Source organism: Rana temporaria, chromosome 5 (assembly GCF_905171775.1).
Source record: "Rana temporaria chromosome 5, aRanTem1.1, whole genome shotgun sequence".
In the NCBI taxonomy this organism is placed as follows: Eukaryota; Metazoa; Chordata; class Amphibia; order Anura; family Ranidae; genus Rana; species Rana temporaria.
This window is the reverse complement of record NC_053493.1, coordinates 237,637,009-237,654,418: the sequence shown is the minus strand read 5'-3', so window position 1 is coordinate 237,654,418 and position 17,410 is coordinate 237,637,009. Positions and strand designations below refer to the sequence as shown.

At 43.8% G+C, this 17,410-nt stretch overlaps 2 protein-coding genes across 2 annotated transcripts in view; one reads left to right on the top strand and one right to left on the bottom strand.

Annotated features, from left to right (window-relative positions):
- Window positions 1-17,410, bottom strand: part of MYLK4 (myosin light chain kinase family member 4) — a 163,076-nt gene that overhangs the window by 128,562 nt on the left and 17,104 nt on the right. The window contains exon 2 of the mRNA XM_040353626.1: window positions 2,397-2,622. Within this exon, the coding sequence (XP_040209560.1) occupies window positions 2,397-2,622 (226 nt within the window). The remainder of the gene's footprint in view (window positions 1-2,396; window positions 2,623-17,410) is intronic.
- WRNIP1 (WRN helicase interacting protein 1) overlaps window positions 14,534-17,410 on the top strand; it is a 152,525-nt gene continuing 149,648 nt past the window's right edge. The window contains exon 1 of the mRNA XM_040353628.1: window positions 14,534-15,791. Coding sequence (XP_040209562.1) covers window positions 15,090-15,791 — 702 coding nt within the window. The 5' untranslated portion in view covers window positions 14,534-15,089. The remainder of the gene's footprint in view (window positions 15,792-17,410) is intronic.

Below are 17,410 nucleotides of genomic sequence, written 5' to 3'. Positions count from 1 at the left end.
GTAATTTAGCCATTAGCTGAAAAATATAAATTCCTAATATATTTTGTATATAATTTGACTGTGGATGTTTCAAGAGTGTTAAAAAAAAACTATTTAAATATTTTAAGTAACCATTTAAAATTTTGTGTATTTATTATATATTTAACATTTAAATATACATAAAAATTACATATATATGTTGAATACAAATGCATAGTATATAATAAGTATATACAGTTTACTACAGATTAGGTTCTGGCTCCACCTAGTGAAATATATGCAGAAACACATGCACATGAACTAAGCAAAACTAAATTGGAATTTTCTCTATACTCTAATGCAGCCTTTTTCAACCAGGGTGTCCAGGCGCATTCTGGGTTCTTCAGGGGTACCTTGGCATAATGCCTAAATTTATTTTTGTAGGAAAAAAATCACCTCTAATGTTGAGTGTCCTATGTGTGTGTATGTTGCTGCCTTATGTAAATGTATTAGTTTATTTCTTTACATTTTAGAATGGGGCTGTAAAGTTTAAACATTCTTTACCTTAATGCATTCCTTGCATTAAGGTAAACAATGTTTAGGTGTCAGCATCGCCCCCTCAGCCCCCTTTACAGTACTTATCTGAGACCCATTTCGATAGCGCCGTGTACGTCAGCAAACTGTTTCTCCCCTCACTTCTGGGTCTCGCTGGCTTTGCAGATACGCAGCGTAAGTGTAGAGATGCGCCGTCGTATCTATGCGCCTTATTCACAATACTAGATACACCTGAAATATGGCTTCTTCCGGCCGCCGTAAGTCTTAGTACGCCGTCATATCTTGGGTGCATATTTACGCTGGCCGCAAGGGGCGCTTCCAGTCGATTTACGCGTCAAATATGCAAATGACCTAGATACGCCGATTCACAAACGTACTTGCGCCCGTCGCATTAAGCTACGCCGTTTACGTAAGGCGTACGTCTGGCGTAACTTTACCCCACATAAAGCAGGGGTAAGTCATGTTAAGGTATGGGCGCAGGAACAGCGTCGTATTTTACGTTGTTTGCGTAAGTCGTACGTGAATGGGGCTGGGCGTAGGTTACTTTCACGTCGAAAGCATTGAGCCGACGTATCTTAGGGAGTATTTGCGACGTGATTCTGAGCATGCGCCGTTCGAACGGCCATTAATTTACATGAGGTCACGGTTAATTATAATATAACACGCCCACTGCCTTGCTACTTTGAATTAGGCGTGCTTACGCCGGCCCATTTACGTTACGCCGACGTACATATGGGAGCAAGTGCTTTGAGAATACTGGACTTGGCTCTCAATGTTACGACGGCGTAGTGCATATGAGATGCGCTACGCCTATCTAAAGATGCGCCGATCTCTCTGAATCTGGCCCATAGTCTTTAGAAGATGAGAGTAAACTGTAGAGGAGAAGCTGTAAAGCATGCAGGGTATCCAGGAAGTTGTGGAAAGAGATAGCCAGCAGAAAGGCTATTTGTAAATTAATACTATTACATTGTTGATGTTATAAAATTAAAGTGTATGCTGTGACCATAGATCTTTTTAAATACCTTCCAACTGTCCCTGATTTGGAGCAATGTCCCTCTGTCCCTAATTTCTCCTCATTTGTCCCTCATTTTGGTCTGATCTATATTTAGGTATATAAAATGCACTTTTTATCTATCAAAAAGTGTTTCCCAGTGCTAAACCTTTCATCTGATTTCTAAATTGCTGCATATGTAAATTCCAAAAGCCAATATAAATGAATAGTAGTGGTAAAAAAAAAAACAAAAAAAAAAGTGACTTTAACCAATCTTGTTTTTTGTACAATTGTCCTTTAAGGGGGTGTAGCAAGGGGTGTGTCCTATGCCTGCATACTTTTGCTGATAGGTGTCCCTCATTACCATCTCAAAATGTAAAGTGGTAAACTTTTAAAGCTGTTGTAAACCCGCAAAAAAAAAAAAAAACAGGGGAAAAAAAACCTGCAAGGCAAAGGCATAATGAGCTAGTATGCAGGCGCATACTAGCTCATTATTAAATACTTACCTCAGAACGAAGCCCCCATATCGGATCTCGGTTCATGCCGAGGGAGCCGACATCTTGACCCCGATGTGTCTTCCGGGTTCGCGGCTCCGGCGCTGTGAGTGGCCGGAGCCGCGGTGACGTCACGTTTTCTTCCCGGCAAGGTCAGGCAACGCTGCCGGACCTTATGCTGGAGGAGTTCAGAGCGCATGCACCGCTGACGTCAGCGGCTGCATGCATAAGAAATATCTTCTAAACCGTACAGGTTTAGGAGATATTAATTTTACCTACAGGTAAACCTTATTATAGGCTTACCTGTAGGTAAAAGTTTAAAATTTGGGTATACAACCGCTTTAAGATATCAACAAAAACAATTATGAATATAAACAGCACAAAAAAAATTGATTTACCTCTGTACTGTCGCTGTCTTCCTCAAATGCTTTACATTCTTCTTCCCAAAGACAGTTCATGACTTGTGTGTTATGGCATGTACCCATTTTGTCCAGTGCCATGAGTTTAAAAGGCATACATATGTTATCTCCTATATCCCCATTTTCATCTGGATGCTGATTGGCTTCTATCCTTTCATTTCTAAATAAAGGAACTTTTTTGCTTCCTATGCCTCCAGGATTTTGCCTGAAAAAAAAAAAAAAAAAACACAACAAAAATTAACATGTAGTACTTATTAAAATACTAAACTCACAGTGTATATAAAAAGTATGATCATGTGTGATTCTATACTACAATATATCACCTTATATCTTCGTAAAAGCTTATACATTCTTTATGCAAAAACTCTGATATGATACAGTATATGCATTTGTATTCTTCTGTAAAATATGTTAAACATAATAAAAACAGATTATATAATCTGCTAAAAATACTTAACACACTAAAGTCAATTACTAAATACCAATCTGCTACACTTTAAATGCAGAATAATTTAGCGCTACCCCCGTAGGAGCTGATAATTAGAATGTGTGCTCTGTTCTTTGCCTTAACCTTTTCCACACCAGGTTGAGTGTATACACATACAGAATCACAAGAAAATCACTGAATAGTATATAGTACTAGTGCTACATGAGGCCCCGTACACACGAGGGGATCTTCCGGTGGAAACGGTCCGCCGGACCGTTTCCAGTGGAGATTCCTCCTCCGGATTTGGATCCGATGGCTTGTACTCACCATCGGATCAAAATCCGCGCGGAATTCATCCGCGGTGACGTGTCGCGCCGTCGCCGCGATGATGACGCGGCGACGTGCGCGACTCTGGAATGTAAGTACTTCCACGCATGCGTCGAATCATTACGACGCATGCGAGGGAGGGGAGCGGACGGATTGATCCGGTGAGTCTGTACAGACCACCGGATCAATCCGCTGGACCCGATTCAAGCGGATAAATTTCTTAGCATGCTAAGAAATTTATATCCGCTTGAAATCGATCCGGCCGAGAAATCTCCGCGGATAAATATCCGCTAGGCCGTACAGACGACCGGATTTGTCCGCTGGAACTGATCCACGGATCAATTCCAGCGGATAGATCCGGTGGTGTGTACGAGGCCTGAAAGAAAACTTGTGTGCTTATGGAGTGGTGTTGTAGGCACAGTACGGATATTTATTCAGCCACCAGATCCAGCGTTGTCCCACTGACATTCTTCTGTCAACAGACACAGCTCAGCCCTGTGCTACTATCTTACATGTGGCATCATTGAGAGGCCCACCGTCTCTTCCAGGTTCAGCTGGCCTGGGCCTCGCGATGATGTGCCACTTGGCCCGCCCCCACTTCTACTTACTGAATAAATATTTAAGGGCCTCCTGGGACGTGCATATCCTTAGGAGGTCCAGCAAGCACTGTGCACGTCATTCGCCTTGTTGATGAAGTGCACAGAGGGGCAGGGCCTTGCTTTTGTTAATTTTTTTTTTGAAAAGGTAAAAAAAATGTAACTATTTGTGTGAAGGAGGGGTCGAGAGGGTGGAACTTCACATAGAGGGTGAAGATCCACTTTAATATATTGCCACCTAATATGGTTGGTAACTAGTAGAGATGAGCTTTATGTTCGATTTGGAGTGTTTGCGACAAATTCGAAAAGCCGCGGAACACCCTTTAAAAGTCTATGGGAGAAGTCTAAAGTGCTAATTTTAAAGGTTAATATGCAAGTTATTGTCATAAAAAATGTTTGGGGACTCGGGTCCTGCCCAGTGTTGCCAACCTACCAGATTGAAATTTACTGACACAACATCCAAAATTTACTGGCACAGCCACTCTTTTACTGGCATTTCCAAAAGTTATAAAATTACAGTTTTAAGTGCAAATTAGAGTATTTAGGCTACAAACAAATACAATATGCAATTAGCAATATGATTTAAGGTAGATAATAAGGAAAAAAAACATATTTCTGAGTTTCTCTCCAAGCCTAGTGGTCCCTTCAGTCCACTCCAGTCTAAACAGCACTGACGGTCCCGGTCCCAGCCTTCCTTGCTCCCATACTGCAGGCCCACACACGAGGCACTGGCCACTATGGCTTGGCTCCATTACATCATGACATCACACTCAGGCATCGCCTCCGCACTCGGATGGTCTAAGCCAGCTCTGGACCAAGCCGAGTGTCACAGACAGGGGTCAAGTCCTGAGGAAAAAAGTGTGGGAACTCCCACCCAAGATCCACTCCCCCACCAAAAAAAAAAAAAAATGATACGCTCATATGCATAATTACTAAACCACATGTTTTTTTGTTTTTTTTTCGATCCACTGTACCTTAGTAATCCTTTGTGTTACTGGCCGCTTCCTGTATATGGATTCATCGGGTAGTGTGCGGGTATTCAGTCACTTCCTCAATGCAGCAATGTCTCCTGGGAGCTTTTGTCTTTGTGCTTTTCCCAGGAGACATTGCGGAGGTCTGCCGCAAGTTATCGCAGGATTTAGAAAGAAGTTCTTTCTAAATCCCGCGATAACTTCGCCTGCCCCTGACAGTGACTCGAGCCGGGCATCGCCGCTTAGTGAAGGATTGGCTCGGCTGCTCTAGTCCTGCAAAGGGAACTGCGTTCCTGCTGTGAAAAAAGTGCAGGAACTCCGTTCCCACGCGTTCCCGCAGGACTTGAGCCCTGGTCACAGCCATATTTTTTACTGGCAACCTTTTACTTTTACTGGCAGAAGAAAATTGCCAGTTTTTTACTGGCTGCCAGTAAAAATACTGATGGTTGTCAACACTGGTCCTGCCCCAGGGGACATGTATCAATGATTAAGAAATTCGTTTTAAAAACTTCATTTTTTTTCAGGAGCAGTGATTTTAATAATGCTTAAAGTGAAACAATAAGTGCTTCACTGTGGCGGCGTATCGATCAAGTGATCCTTTTTATAGGGAGACTCGATCGATGACGTCAGTCCTACAGCCACACCCCCCTACAGTTGTAAACACACACTAGGTGAACCCTAACTCCTACAGCGCCCCCTGTGGTTAACTCCCAAACTGCAACTGTCATTTTCACAATAAACAATGCAATTTAAATGCATTTTTTGCTGTGAAAATGACAGTGGTCCCAAAAATGTGTCAAAATTGTCCGAAGTGTCCGCCATAATGTCGCAGTCACGAAAAAAATCGCTGATCGCCACCAATAGTAGTAAAAAAAAAAAAATGAATAAAAATGCAAAAAAACTATCCCCTATTTTGTAAACGCTATAAATTTTGCGCAAACCAATCAATAAACACTTATTGCGATTTTTTTTACCAAAAATAGGTAGAAGAATACGTATCGGCCTAAACTGAGGAAAAAAAATGTTTTTATATATGTTTTTGGGGGATATTTATTATAGCAAAAAGTAAAAATTATTGCATTTTTTTCAAAATTGTCGCTCTATTTTTGTTTATAGCGCAAAAAATAAAAACCGCAGAGGTGATCAAATACCACCAAAAAAAAAGCTCTATTTGTGGGGAAAAAAGGACGCCAATTTTGTTTGGGAGCCACGTTGCACGACTGCGCAATTGTCAGTTAAGCGACGCAGTGCCGAATTGTAAAAACGCCTTTGGGCATTTAGCAGCATATTGGTCCGGGGCTTAAGTGGTTAATACAGGGGTTGACAAATTTGCTTGGAATCTAGGAGCCAGGTAAAAAAGTTAGGAGCCAGAAAACGCGCCCCGTCCCGACGAGCTTGCGCGCAGAAGGCGAACACATACGTGAGCAGCGACCGCATATGTAAACGGTGTTCAAACCACACATGTGAGGTATCGCCGCGATTGGTAGAGCGAGAGCAATAATTCTAGCCCTAGACCTCCTCTGTAACTCAAAACATGCAACCTGTAGATTTTTTTTAAACGTCGCCTATGAAGATTTTAAAGGGTAAAAGTTTGTCGGCATTCCACGAGCGGACGCAATTTTGAAGCGTGACATGTTGGGTATGAATTTACTCGGCGTAACATTATCTTTCATAATATAAAAAAAAAATGGGGATAACTTTACTGTTGTCTTATTTTTTAATTTAAAAAAAAATGTAATTTTTTCACCAAAAAAGTGCGCTTGTAAGACCGCTGCGCAAATACGGCGTAACAGAAAGTATTGCAACGTTTGCCATTTTATTCTCTAGGGTGTTAGGATAAAAAATATATATAATGTTTGGGGGTTCTAATTAGAGCGAAGAAGATGGCAGTGAAAATAGTGAAAAACAACATTAGAATTGCTGTTTAACTTGTAATGCTTAACTTGTAATACCAACGGCCACCACCAGATGGCGCCAGCTCACATCTGGTGGTAATAACTTGTAATACCAACGGCTCACCACCAGATGGCCCGAAACACTTTTTATGACAATAACTTATTAAACCATTAAAATTTGCACTTTAGATTTTTCATGTTCGTGTCTCATAGACTTTAACAGTGTTCGAACTAATTTTTTTGCCTGTTCGCATGTTCTGCTGTGAACCTAACCAGGAGGGTGTTCGGCTCATCCCTAGTAACTAGACAAGCCTAAAATAGATTAATAATGGTAATAGTCAGATCAGCGAAAAGCAGTAGCAAGGCCACCTCAAATGTAGCAGTGAGCAGTAGTAAAGTTTAATCTAACAGGTGCTATACTGAGAGAGCGCATCTAAGGCAGCGATGCTAGTCCTAGATTCTTTAGCACGCTATCGTTGGGGCCCTTTAAGAGCGTCACTTAACAACAGTCAGAGTTAACCTACATGTAGTATAGGTGCAATACAGGTACGTATAGTCTCTGCACAGGTGCAAGGTAGGTGTAATTTAGATACAGTAAATGTTTGGCTTAATGCGGAATAGGGTGCAGTCCAGGTTAGGAAAAGTGCAGTATGGTGTGCAGTATGGGTGTGGTATGGTATAAGTTTCCTGCTCTGAATGGCTCAGTCCCTGCTAGCAGTATCAACAATGGGCCAATAGCCCTCTCACTAGTCCCCAGGCTGCTGCAGTGACCTCTTGCTGTAAAAGGGGGTGGGTGGGCAGAGGGTGAGCGGATGCTCCACTCTCAATCCTAGGCTCAGATCATCTCTGCTGGCATGGTCTGCAGCTGGCAGGCAAATATTCAGACAGAAGTGCTCTCTCTAACTCCCTCAGTGCCAAGAGGAAAAACTTTCCTGGGCAGTTAAATAAAAATCTTCTCTCCACGCTTCCTACTGCTCAGTATATATTGGGAAATGTAGTGTAACCATTAAAGTGTAGCAATTATATGGCTGCTGTCTCAAACTACAACTCCCAGGATTCTCAGTGCTCTGCATTGAAGTCTATGGGCTTGCTTAGTTTGCTTGGGGTGGGTGAAGTACCCCTCGCCGGGAGAATACAGTGATCATTGCCCGCAGCTATAATAGCCACTAGCAATAATTGCATGTAAAATCCAGCAGGCTGGTTGTGCCAAAGCTGATCGATCGATCAACTTGGAAGCTTATAGCTTCCCCATACATGGTTCGAATCTCGGCCCCTTTCTGCTAAACCGGCTGACATTCGAACTGTCGATGGCTGGCTTTATTCACCAGTATATGGATGCCTTTCTTAATAAAAGTGATGTGAGTATTTGATCACCACCTAAGGGATATCTAAACTCAAAAATAAAAATAAAATAAAACAATCCTAACCATAGAAGGAGTGGCTGCATTTGTTTTAATTTTTCAGGTCAAAGCTAATTGGTAGCGTTTTGGTAGTAAATTGTCATATCAACATTTGTTTTCGACCGTAGTGATAAGAAATTTTAAAGTACAGTGTAGCAGGATGAATTTTTTTTTTTACAAATTAACCACTTCAGCCCGGACCATTTTGCTGGTCAATGACCGGGCCACTTTTTGCGATTTGGCACTGTCGCTTTAACGTTTATTGATTGGTTTGCGCAAAAGATATGGGGCCAGATCCACATACATTTAGTTCCGTGCAGCGTATCAGAGATACGCTACGCCGCCGTACCTTACCTGTCGCATTTTCGAATCCTCAGCGATTTCGCGCCGTAAGTTACGGCGGTGCAGTGTATTTTTTGCCGTCGGATTTCAAATTGGGCGGGTTGGGGGCGGGTTTCATTTAAATGAAGCGCGTCCCCGTGCCGAATGAAATGCGCATGCGTCGTCCAGAAATTTCCCGCCGTGCTTTGCGCGAAATGACGTCGCAACGACGTCATTTTCTGAACTTAGACGTGAGTTACGTCCATCCCTATTCACGGACGACTTACGCAAAAAAAAAAATTCAAATTTCGACGCAGGAACGACGGCCATACTTAACATGGCAATTCTATCTATACGCCGCAAAATACCAGCTTTAACTATATGCCGGAAAAATCCGACTACAGACGACGTTAGAAAATGCGACGGCCGCGCGTACGTTCGTGGATCGTCATAAATCGCTAATTTGCATACCCGACGCAGAAAACGCCACCCAGCGGACGCCGAAGTATTGCATCTTAGATCCGAAGGCGTACGAAGACGTACACCTGTCGGATCTAACCCAGAAGCCGTTGTATCTTGTTTTGAGGATTCAAAACAACGATACGACGCGGGAAATTTGAAAGTACGCCGGCGTATCAGTAGATACGCCGGCGTACTTGCTCTGTGGATCTGGCCCATAGCGTCGACAAAATGGGGGATAGTTTAATGGCATTTTTATGTTCCCTCATTGTGTTCTAACTGAAGGGAGGGTGGGACTGACTAGGGGAAATGACAGATCGCTGTTTACATACACAGATCCCGGTTCTCGCTCTGTCACGAGCGATCGCATGTGCCCGGCGGTGATCGCGCCCGCCACTCGCATCGGCACCCGGGCGAGCAGGGGGCGCGCGCCCCTAGTGGCCGCAATGCAAAATCACGTTATAGGTGAGTCTTAGGACTCCTGACCAATCGGGTCTCAGGACCCACTTCCTGTTCAGCTGGGAGGAGAAGCAGAGGCCACTCTTCCCTCGACAAGCCGGAGCGAGGAGTAGCTTTTGGCCTCCGAAAGTAAGGCCACTGATCGCCATCGGCGTCCGTCACTGATTGTGGCCGTCCATCTCCCGCAGGGGGGGCCCTGACTCTTGCGGAAGGGGGACTGTTCGCTCCTGTCTCCTGGGGGGGGGGCAGATTTGTTTGGCACACATACAAACAATTGAACACCAGCCTCCACTGGTGCCCTCATTATGCTTACACTTCCGGATTGGTGATGTTGGACACTAGCTCCCATGTTCTGAGCACCGGTGACAGTTATGCTGCGTACACACGATAGGTCAGTCTGATGAAAACGGTCTGATGGACCGGTTTCATCACACCAAACCGATCGTGTGTGGGCCCCATCGGTTATTTATCCATAGGTTAAAAAAATAGGAACTTGTTTTAAAATTATATGATGGATAAAAAACCTATAGAAAAAAACAATCTGTGGGTACGTCCATCGGTTAAAAATCCACGCATGCTCAGAATCAAGTCGACGCATGCTTGGAAGCATTGAACTTCATTTTTTTCAGCACGTCGTTGTGTTTTACGTCACCGCGTTCTGACTGATTATCAGTCAGCTTCATCGGATAACTGATGGAAAAATCCATCAGACCGTTTTCATCAGACTAACCTATCGTGTGTACAGGGCATTACTCACATCTCTAGCTCTGAGCAGTGCTGTAAGTTTTTTAAGGCCACAGCTCTAGAATACAGTTTATGCAGAGAAAAGAGACTATTAGCTGGATTCAGGTACGGCGGCGCATCGTTGCGGCGGCATAGCGCATCGTATTTATACTACGCTGCCGTAAGTTTGCAAGGCAAGTACTGTATTTACAAAGTACTTGCCTGCTAAGTTACGGCGGCGTAGCGTAAATGGGGCCGGCGTAAGCGCGCCTAATTCAAATGAGGATGTGGGGGGCGTGTTTTATGTATATTAACTGTGACCTGACGTGATTGATGTTTTTTACGCATGCGCCGTCCGTGTACATATCCCAGTGTGCATTGCGGCAAAGTACGCCGCAAGGACGTATTGGTTTCGACATGGACGTAAATTACATCCAGCCCTATTCACGGACGACTTACGCAAACGACGTAAAATTTTCAAATTTCGACGCGGGAACGACTGCCATACTTAACATTACTAGTCCAGCTATTTGATGGAATAACTTTACGCCTGAAAATGGCTTACGTAAACGGCATATGTTTACTGCGACGCGCGCACGTACAGTAGTATTCAAAATTATTCAACCCCCACTGAAATTGATTGTTTTGCCAAGTTTGACATTGATTTTGATCATCCTGTCATCCTGCTTACAATTAAATCAAAGAGGCACGTGTAGGTCAGACAAATATAACATAACATTTATAATGAAATAACCACAAATGTCTTTTCTGTGCTCATATCATTATCAGTTGTATTCAACCCCCAATTGACATTCAATCTTAGTACTTAGTACAACATCCTTTTACAGTTATAACAGCTTTTAAACTTGAAGCATAGCTTGACACAAGTGTCTTGCAGCGATCTACGGGTATCTTCGCCCATTCGTCATGGGCAAAAGCCTCCAGTTCAGTCACATTCTTAGGCTTGCGCACTGCAACTGCTTTCTTTAAGTCCCACCAGAGGTTCTCAATCGGATTTAAGTCTGGTGACTGCGATGGCCACTCCAAAATGTTCCAGCCTTTAATCTGCAACCATGCTCTAGTGGACTTGGAGGTATGCTTGGGATCATTGTCCTGTTGAAAGGTCCAACGTCTCCCAAGCCTCAGGTTTGTGACGGACTGCATCACATTGTTATCCACTATCTCCTGTTACCGAAGAGAATTCATAGTACCTTGCACACGCTGAAGCTTCCCTGTACCTGCAGAAGCAAAACAGCCCCAAAGCATGATTGACCCCCCGCCATGCTTCACAGTAGGCAAGGTGTTCTTTTCATCATAGGCCTTGTTCTTCCTCCTCCAAACATAGCGTTGATCCATGGGCCCAAACACTTCTAATTTTGTTTCATCAGTCCACAGAACACAATCCCAAAACTTCTGTGGTTTGTCCACATGACTTTTGCATACTGCAGTCGACTCTTCTTATTCTTTGGAGACAGAAAGGGGGTGCGCCTGGGAGTTCTGGCATGGAGGCCTTCATTACGCAGTGTGCGCCATATTGTCTGAGCAGAAACTTCAGTACCCACATCTGATAAATCTTTTGTCAGTTCCTGAGCAGTCACAAGGGGACTTTTCTCCACTCTACGCTTCAGGTAGCGCTCAGCAGTCGAAGTCAGCATCTTCTTTCTGCCACGACCAGGTAGCGTTTCAACAGTGCCCTTTGGCTTGAATTTGCGAATGATGCTTCCTATGGTGTCTCTTGGTATGTTTAACATCTTTGCAATCTTCTTATAGCCATTGCCCTTCCTGTGAAGAGTAATCACCTCTTCTCTTGTCTTCCCGGACCATTCTCTTGACTTCACCATGTTTGTAACCACACCAGTAAATGTCTAGAAAGAGCTGAGTATCACAGTCATTTTAAAGCTGCCTGATTGGTGCTTATTAGGCTTTATTGCTGCTCCCTGACATCCACAGGTGTTTTCAATACCTGATTGAAAACACTTCAATGAACCTCTGTTCTTCAGAGTAGTAGTCTTTAAGGGGTTGAATAATTGTGTAAATGAAGAATTCACAAAATAAACATTTACTACTGTATTACAAAACCAATTGATGTCATTTTAGTTGCATATGGCTCTTTAAGAAGTCCTTGTAGGATTTCATTCTGAATACAATTACAAATGTACACTAAATTCCCTAAAACCCTTTACAGCATTGGGGGTTGAATAATTTTGAACACAACTGTACGTTCGTGAATAGGCGTATCTTATGATTTAAATATTCTACGCCAAACTCAATGGAAGCGCCACCTAGCTGCCAGCCTAAAAATTACACTTTAAGATACGACGGTGTAAGACACTTACGCCGCTGGTATCTTAGCCTAATTTAAGCGTATCTGGTTATCAGAATACGCTTTAATTTGCATCGGCGCAGATTCAGACTTAGGCCGGCGTATCTACTGATACGCCGGCCTAAGTCTTTCTGAATCCACCTAATGGACTAGAAAATGGCAATAGCAATTTTGGTATTTATTGGAGTGAGATGACCTATTGTTAACAATATAATTTTTAATATTACAAATAAACAGTATACTCGTTGCAGTTTTTCACTACTGTTCACGACAATCTTAGTGTAAGCTACAATGTATAACTGCCAGTTATAAGTCTTGGCAAAGATTTTGCATATTTATTAAGCTTGACTAAATTTTAGTTTATTTCCTTAGAGCTGGTAATGATACGTATTAAACATTTTCATCACATTCCTCGATATTGACAGAAGTGAATCAACATAGATCTTTAACCTGGCAAGGAATCCGATTACAGTGAAATTTCAGCTGAAAGATGACACAGGGTCTGTCAAGTTCAGTCTTCAGGCCTTGGCATTCTCCTCTTTCTTACTGAGTGCTGGTCCAGAGACAGCAAAATAATCTTTGAACTGCAGCCAACAGAGAGCAAACTTGTCCAGGTTTGTTTATACTTCCAAATATGAGCTACACCTAACAACCTACTGCTGTTTTGTCTAATATTTTAAACACCAAAAGATTTTAGGAGGCCCCCGACCCTCTCTCTGAAACCCCCACACCTTTTAAAGAAAAACAAAAAAATAAAAAAACAAGTCTTGTTTATATAGTAACGTAGAGTTCCAGACAAAAATTGAACTCCCCCCCACCACCTCTTTTTTGGAAATTTTATTTAATTAAAATGAACATTTTTTCTTTATACTTTTCTTATATTTTCTTTTGGATTTCTGTCCCAAGGTCCCGTGGTAAAATACATCACTTCCGCAGTTTTTTTTGCCGTCCTCCTTTCCCCCCATCGCCTTCTGGGACCTGTGTGTGTCCCAGAAGACGACGGGACCATTCAGAAAGCGCCACAAGACTTGTGCATGCGCAGTAGGAAGCAGGCTGTGAAGCCGCAAGTTATTATGCCAGCGCCTGCACTTGGAGCGGATGGACGGGTCAGCTTTGGGTGCCAACATCGTTGGCTCCAAGGACAGGTAAGTGTACGTATATTAAAAGTCAGTAGCTACAGTATTTGTAGCTGCTGATTTAAAAAAAAAAAAGATTTACCCAGACGGAACTCCGCTTTAAAGAGGAACTTCACCCTTATTTTAAAATTACTTACAAAAATTACCATATTTATCGGGGTATAGCGCGCTCCCGCGTATAGCGCGCACCCCTAAAGTTGCCTGAATTCCTGTGGAAAAAAGATGTTTTGTACTTATAGTTTTGGTGTCTTGCGTGGCGTCCATCGGCGGCCTCGTCGGGTCCGGCGTCCGTCTGCGGCTTCGGGTGTCCTCTTCGTCGGGTCCGACGTCCTTCTGCTCGTTTCCAGCGCCGAGTTTGAATACTGCGCCGACATATACCGAGCGCAGTACACTCGTGTATCGTCGGGCAGGCTCAGCAACTCTCGCGCTGACGTCCTGTACGCTCAGGACGTCAGTGCGAGAGGCGCCGAGACTGCCCGAAGATACACAAGTGTACTGCGCTCGGTATATGCCCGCGCAGTATTCAAACTCGTGGCGGGAAAGCGGGTATCAGTGTATACCGTGCACCCACGATTTTGCCCTGATTTTCAGGGCAAAATAGTGCGCGGTATACGCCGATAAATACGGTACCTACAATAGAAATGCGGTTCTCCCACACTGCATTCCACCGTGAACAGTCCTACAGCGATCCTGCTCATTGAAATCAATGGGGCAGTGCCCCCGCAAAGTGGCGTTTTTGCGGGCGGTTTTAACCCTTTTGCATCTGCTAGCGGGGGTTAAAACTGCAACTCTAGCGGCCGAAAATCGCAGCAAAAACCACGGTAAATCGCCGCTAAAAGTAGCAGCACTTTAGCACCCGACGCACCCAGCGCTTCAGTGTGAAAGTAGCCTTAGTACCCATCAGTACAGCCTTTCAGTGCCCATTGGCGTATGACCGCGCAATTGTCATTTAATGTGACAGCGCTCAAAGCTGAAAATTGGCTTGGTCAGGAAGGGTAAGTGCCTGGTATTGAAGTGGTTAAAAATGAATTAATAGCGTTTTTGGTTTCTGGTGCTCAGATGCAGCAAAGTTTTCCTCACGTGGGTTATTCCAGCGTCCCCTGCTAGTGATAGTAGTGAGCTGTGACTGGAATATAGAGTGCTTTGTTATATTGTTTGCTCTCCAGCCCACACAGTGTACGCTATACAGGACACGCTGAGGAGCCAGCAGCATGTCATACAAGCAGGCAGCGCGCCATGAGAGGAGGAGCAGAGCTCCCATACTGCCTCGGTCTGTCCGCTACCTCTGACCCGGGAGGAGGAAGCTGTGCTAGATAGAAGAGTGTGTGTAATGCCGAGCCTGTACGAATTCTTTACATTGTCACCGCTAATGTGCACCTGACAAGAAATAGCCCGGAGCTAGTGCTAGTAGCGTCTGTGCTGCCTTCATTGAGGTTCCTCACACGTTGTGTAGTAACATGTACTAGTGATAGGAGGACGCTGCACGTGTTGGTTGGAAGGCTGCAGCAGTCCTGTGGTAACCTGTGCTCATTTATTCAGTGCAAACACATTTTGGTTTAATTAGTGTAAGTACAGAAACATTTTTTTCATTTATAAACAAAATTGCACTCCTTGGTTCCTTGATTGAGTACAGAAATGGAAGAAGGTGCTGAGATGCTGGGTATGGCCCTCAGCGGCAGTTCGGACAGTACCGTGACCTGCCCCGTGTGTGCCCAGGCCATGCCAGCCCAAAACATCAACAGCCATCTTGATTCCTGCCTGGCTGTGAAGCCAAGCGGAATGATGCCTAAGAAAAGGCGGCTCTCCGCATACGAAGAGGGGTTGGAGGCTCACGGGAAGGCCTTTGGTTCAGCAACGGCCAGTTTCCCGGTGTTCCAGAAACATAAGACCGCTGAGCACTTAAACGAGGAGACTTCGTCTATCTTTGGCTCAGCAACAGCCAGTTTCCCTGTGTTCCAGAAACATAAGACCGTTGAGCGCCTAGGTGAGGAGACCCCGTCTAAGTCCCCCTTTTTTCCCATGACCTCCCCCAGGAGGACTGATATGAATGACAAGCGGATGGATATCAATGCGGGATGCAGTGCTGAGGTTGTACAGAGAGAACCATATAATAGAGAGTTGGCCCAGCCAAGTGAGGTCCTACAAGGACCCCCCAAAGGGAAGAATATGGCTGAAAAATTGGATGGCAAGCCGCTGGCTGACAAAATGAGACCCTGCACCCTCCAACATTACATGGGCCAAGAGAAGGTCCTTGGAGAAGACACCATGCTAAGAAAACTCTTACAAGCCAACGATATTCCTTCTATAATCCTGTGGGGGCCTCCTGGTTGTGGCAAGGTGGGTGTACATTTCTGATTTGTGTATTATTATTATTATACAGGATTTATATAGTGCCAACAGTTTACAATATAAAAGGGAGACAATACAGTTATAATACAATAAAATACAAGAGGATTAAGAGGGCCCTGCTCAGAAGAGCTTACAAACTAATAGGGTGGGGCAGGTGGTACAAAAGGTTGTAACTGTGGTGAATGAGCTGATGGAAGTGGTAAAAGATTAGTTGGAGATGTGATAGACTTCCATGAAGAGATGAGTTTTCAGGGATCACCTGAAGGTAGGGGATAGCCAGGCAGGTTGAGGTAGCGAGTTCTAGAGGATGGGAGAGGCTCTGTAGAAATCCTGGAGACGAACATGGGAGTAGGAGATGAGAGTTCGAGAGTAGTAGGTCTTTAGAAGTGCAGAGAGGATGGTTTGGGTGATGTTTGGAGACAAGATTGATGATGTAGCTCAGGGCAGAGTTGTGGATAGCTTTGTATGTTGTAGTTATTTTTTTAATTTGCTGGGCAACCTCTATACCAGTGTTTCTCAACTCCAGTCCTCAAGGCGCCCCAACTGGTCATGTTTTCAGGCTTACCATTATTTTGCATGGTTTTACTGCCTTAGTAATTATCACAGCTGTTTCTTCTGAGGGAAATCCTGAAAACATGACCTGTTGGGGCGCCTTGAGGACTGGAGTTGTGAAACACTTCTTTATACATACATTTTAACGTTGTTAAACGATTAATCGAAACAATAATCTGCCAACGAATCGATTATGAAAATAATCGTTAGTTGCAGCCCTAATGTTCACTTTGACTGTACATAACGCTCCAGTGCGATCAGGAGAGGGTAGTTGGAAATGGCCCACTGGAGGCTCTAACCGCTCCTGGATATGGGTAACCTTGTTCCACTTGATTCCCAATATCTTTGTCAGACCACGATTGGCAGCAGTAGCATAACTTGCAGCGGAGTCTTCCCTGATATTGGTCGATAAACTCAGCATGGACATTAACCTCTTCCCTACCGCACGCCGTCATATGGTGTCGTTGAGTTTGTGCGGGATATCTGAATGATGCAAGGCTTTCTCTTGGTGAGCGAGGTGTAGGTCTTGATGTCACTGCCCCACCACTCCAATCAGAGAATGCCTTCTATTACTAAATAAAAAGGTGTTTTGTGAATGGTGGCAGTGCTTGGCGTGTTTTCCTCTGTGGTCACTATTAAAAAAAGGGGGGGGCAGAAGACAGCAGTGAACACTGTAGTAGTGGAGACTACTACAGTGATTGTCACCTTCCACAACAGTCCCCCGGGTATGAAATATGCTACTTACATTGGTGCAAGCTGGACCTGTGTAACTATGCAATAAAGATCAAACCTGCAGTTCAGTTTTTATATTTTTATGTGCAAGAATTTAAAAACGGGGTCATATTTATAAAGCAGCGAATGTGACTTTCACTGACCATTCACTGGTGATAAATCAAGCACTCATTTAACAATCAGTCATTTAAAACGCATGTACCAAGAAAGAATAATTTTCAGCAAATATTTTGGAAAATGTCAGATTGCTTTATAAATATGTTTTTTTTTTTTTTTTTCCAAGCAAGGTTTCACCAATTCTTCAACTACACTATTCAAAGTGT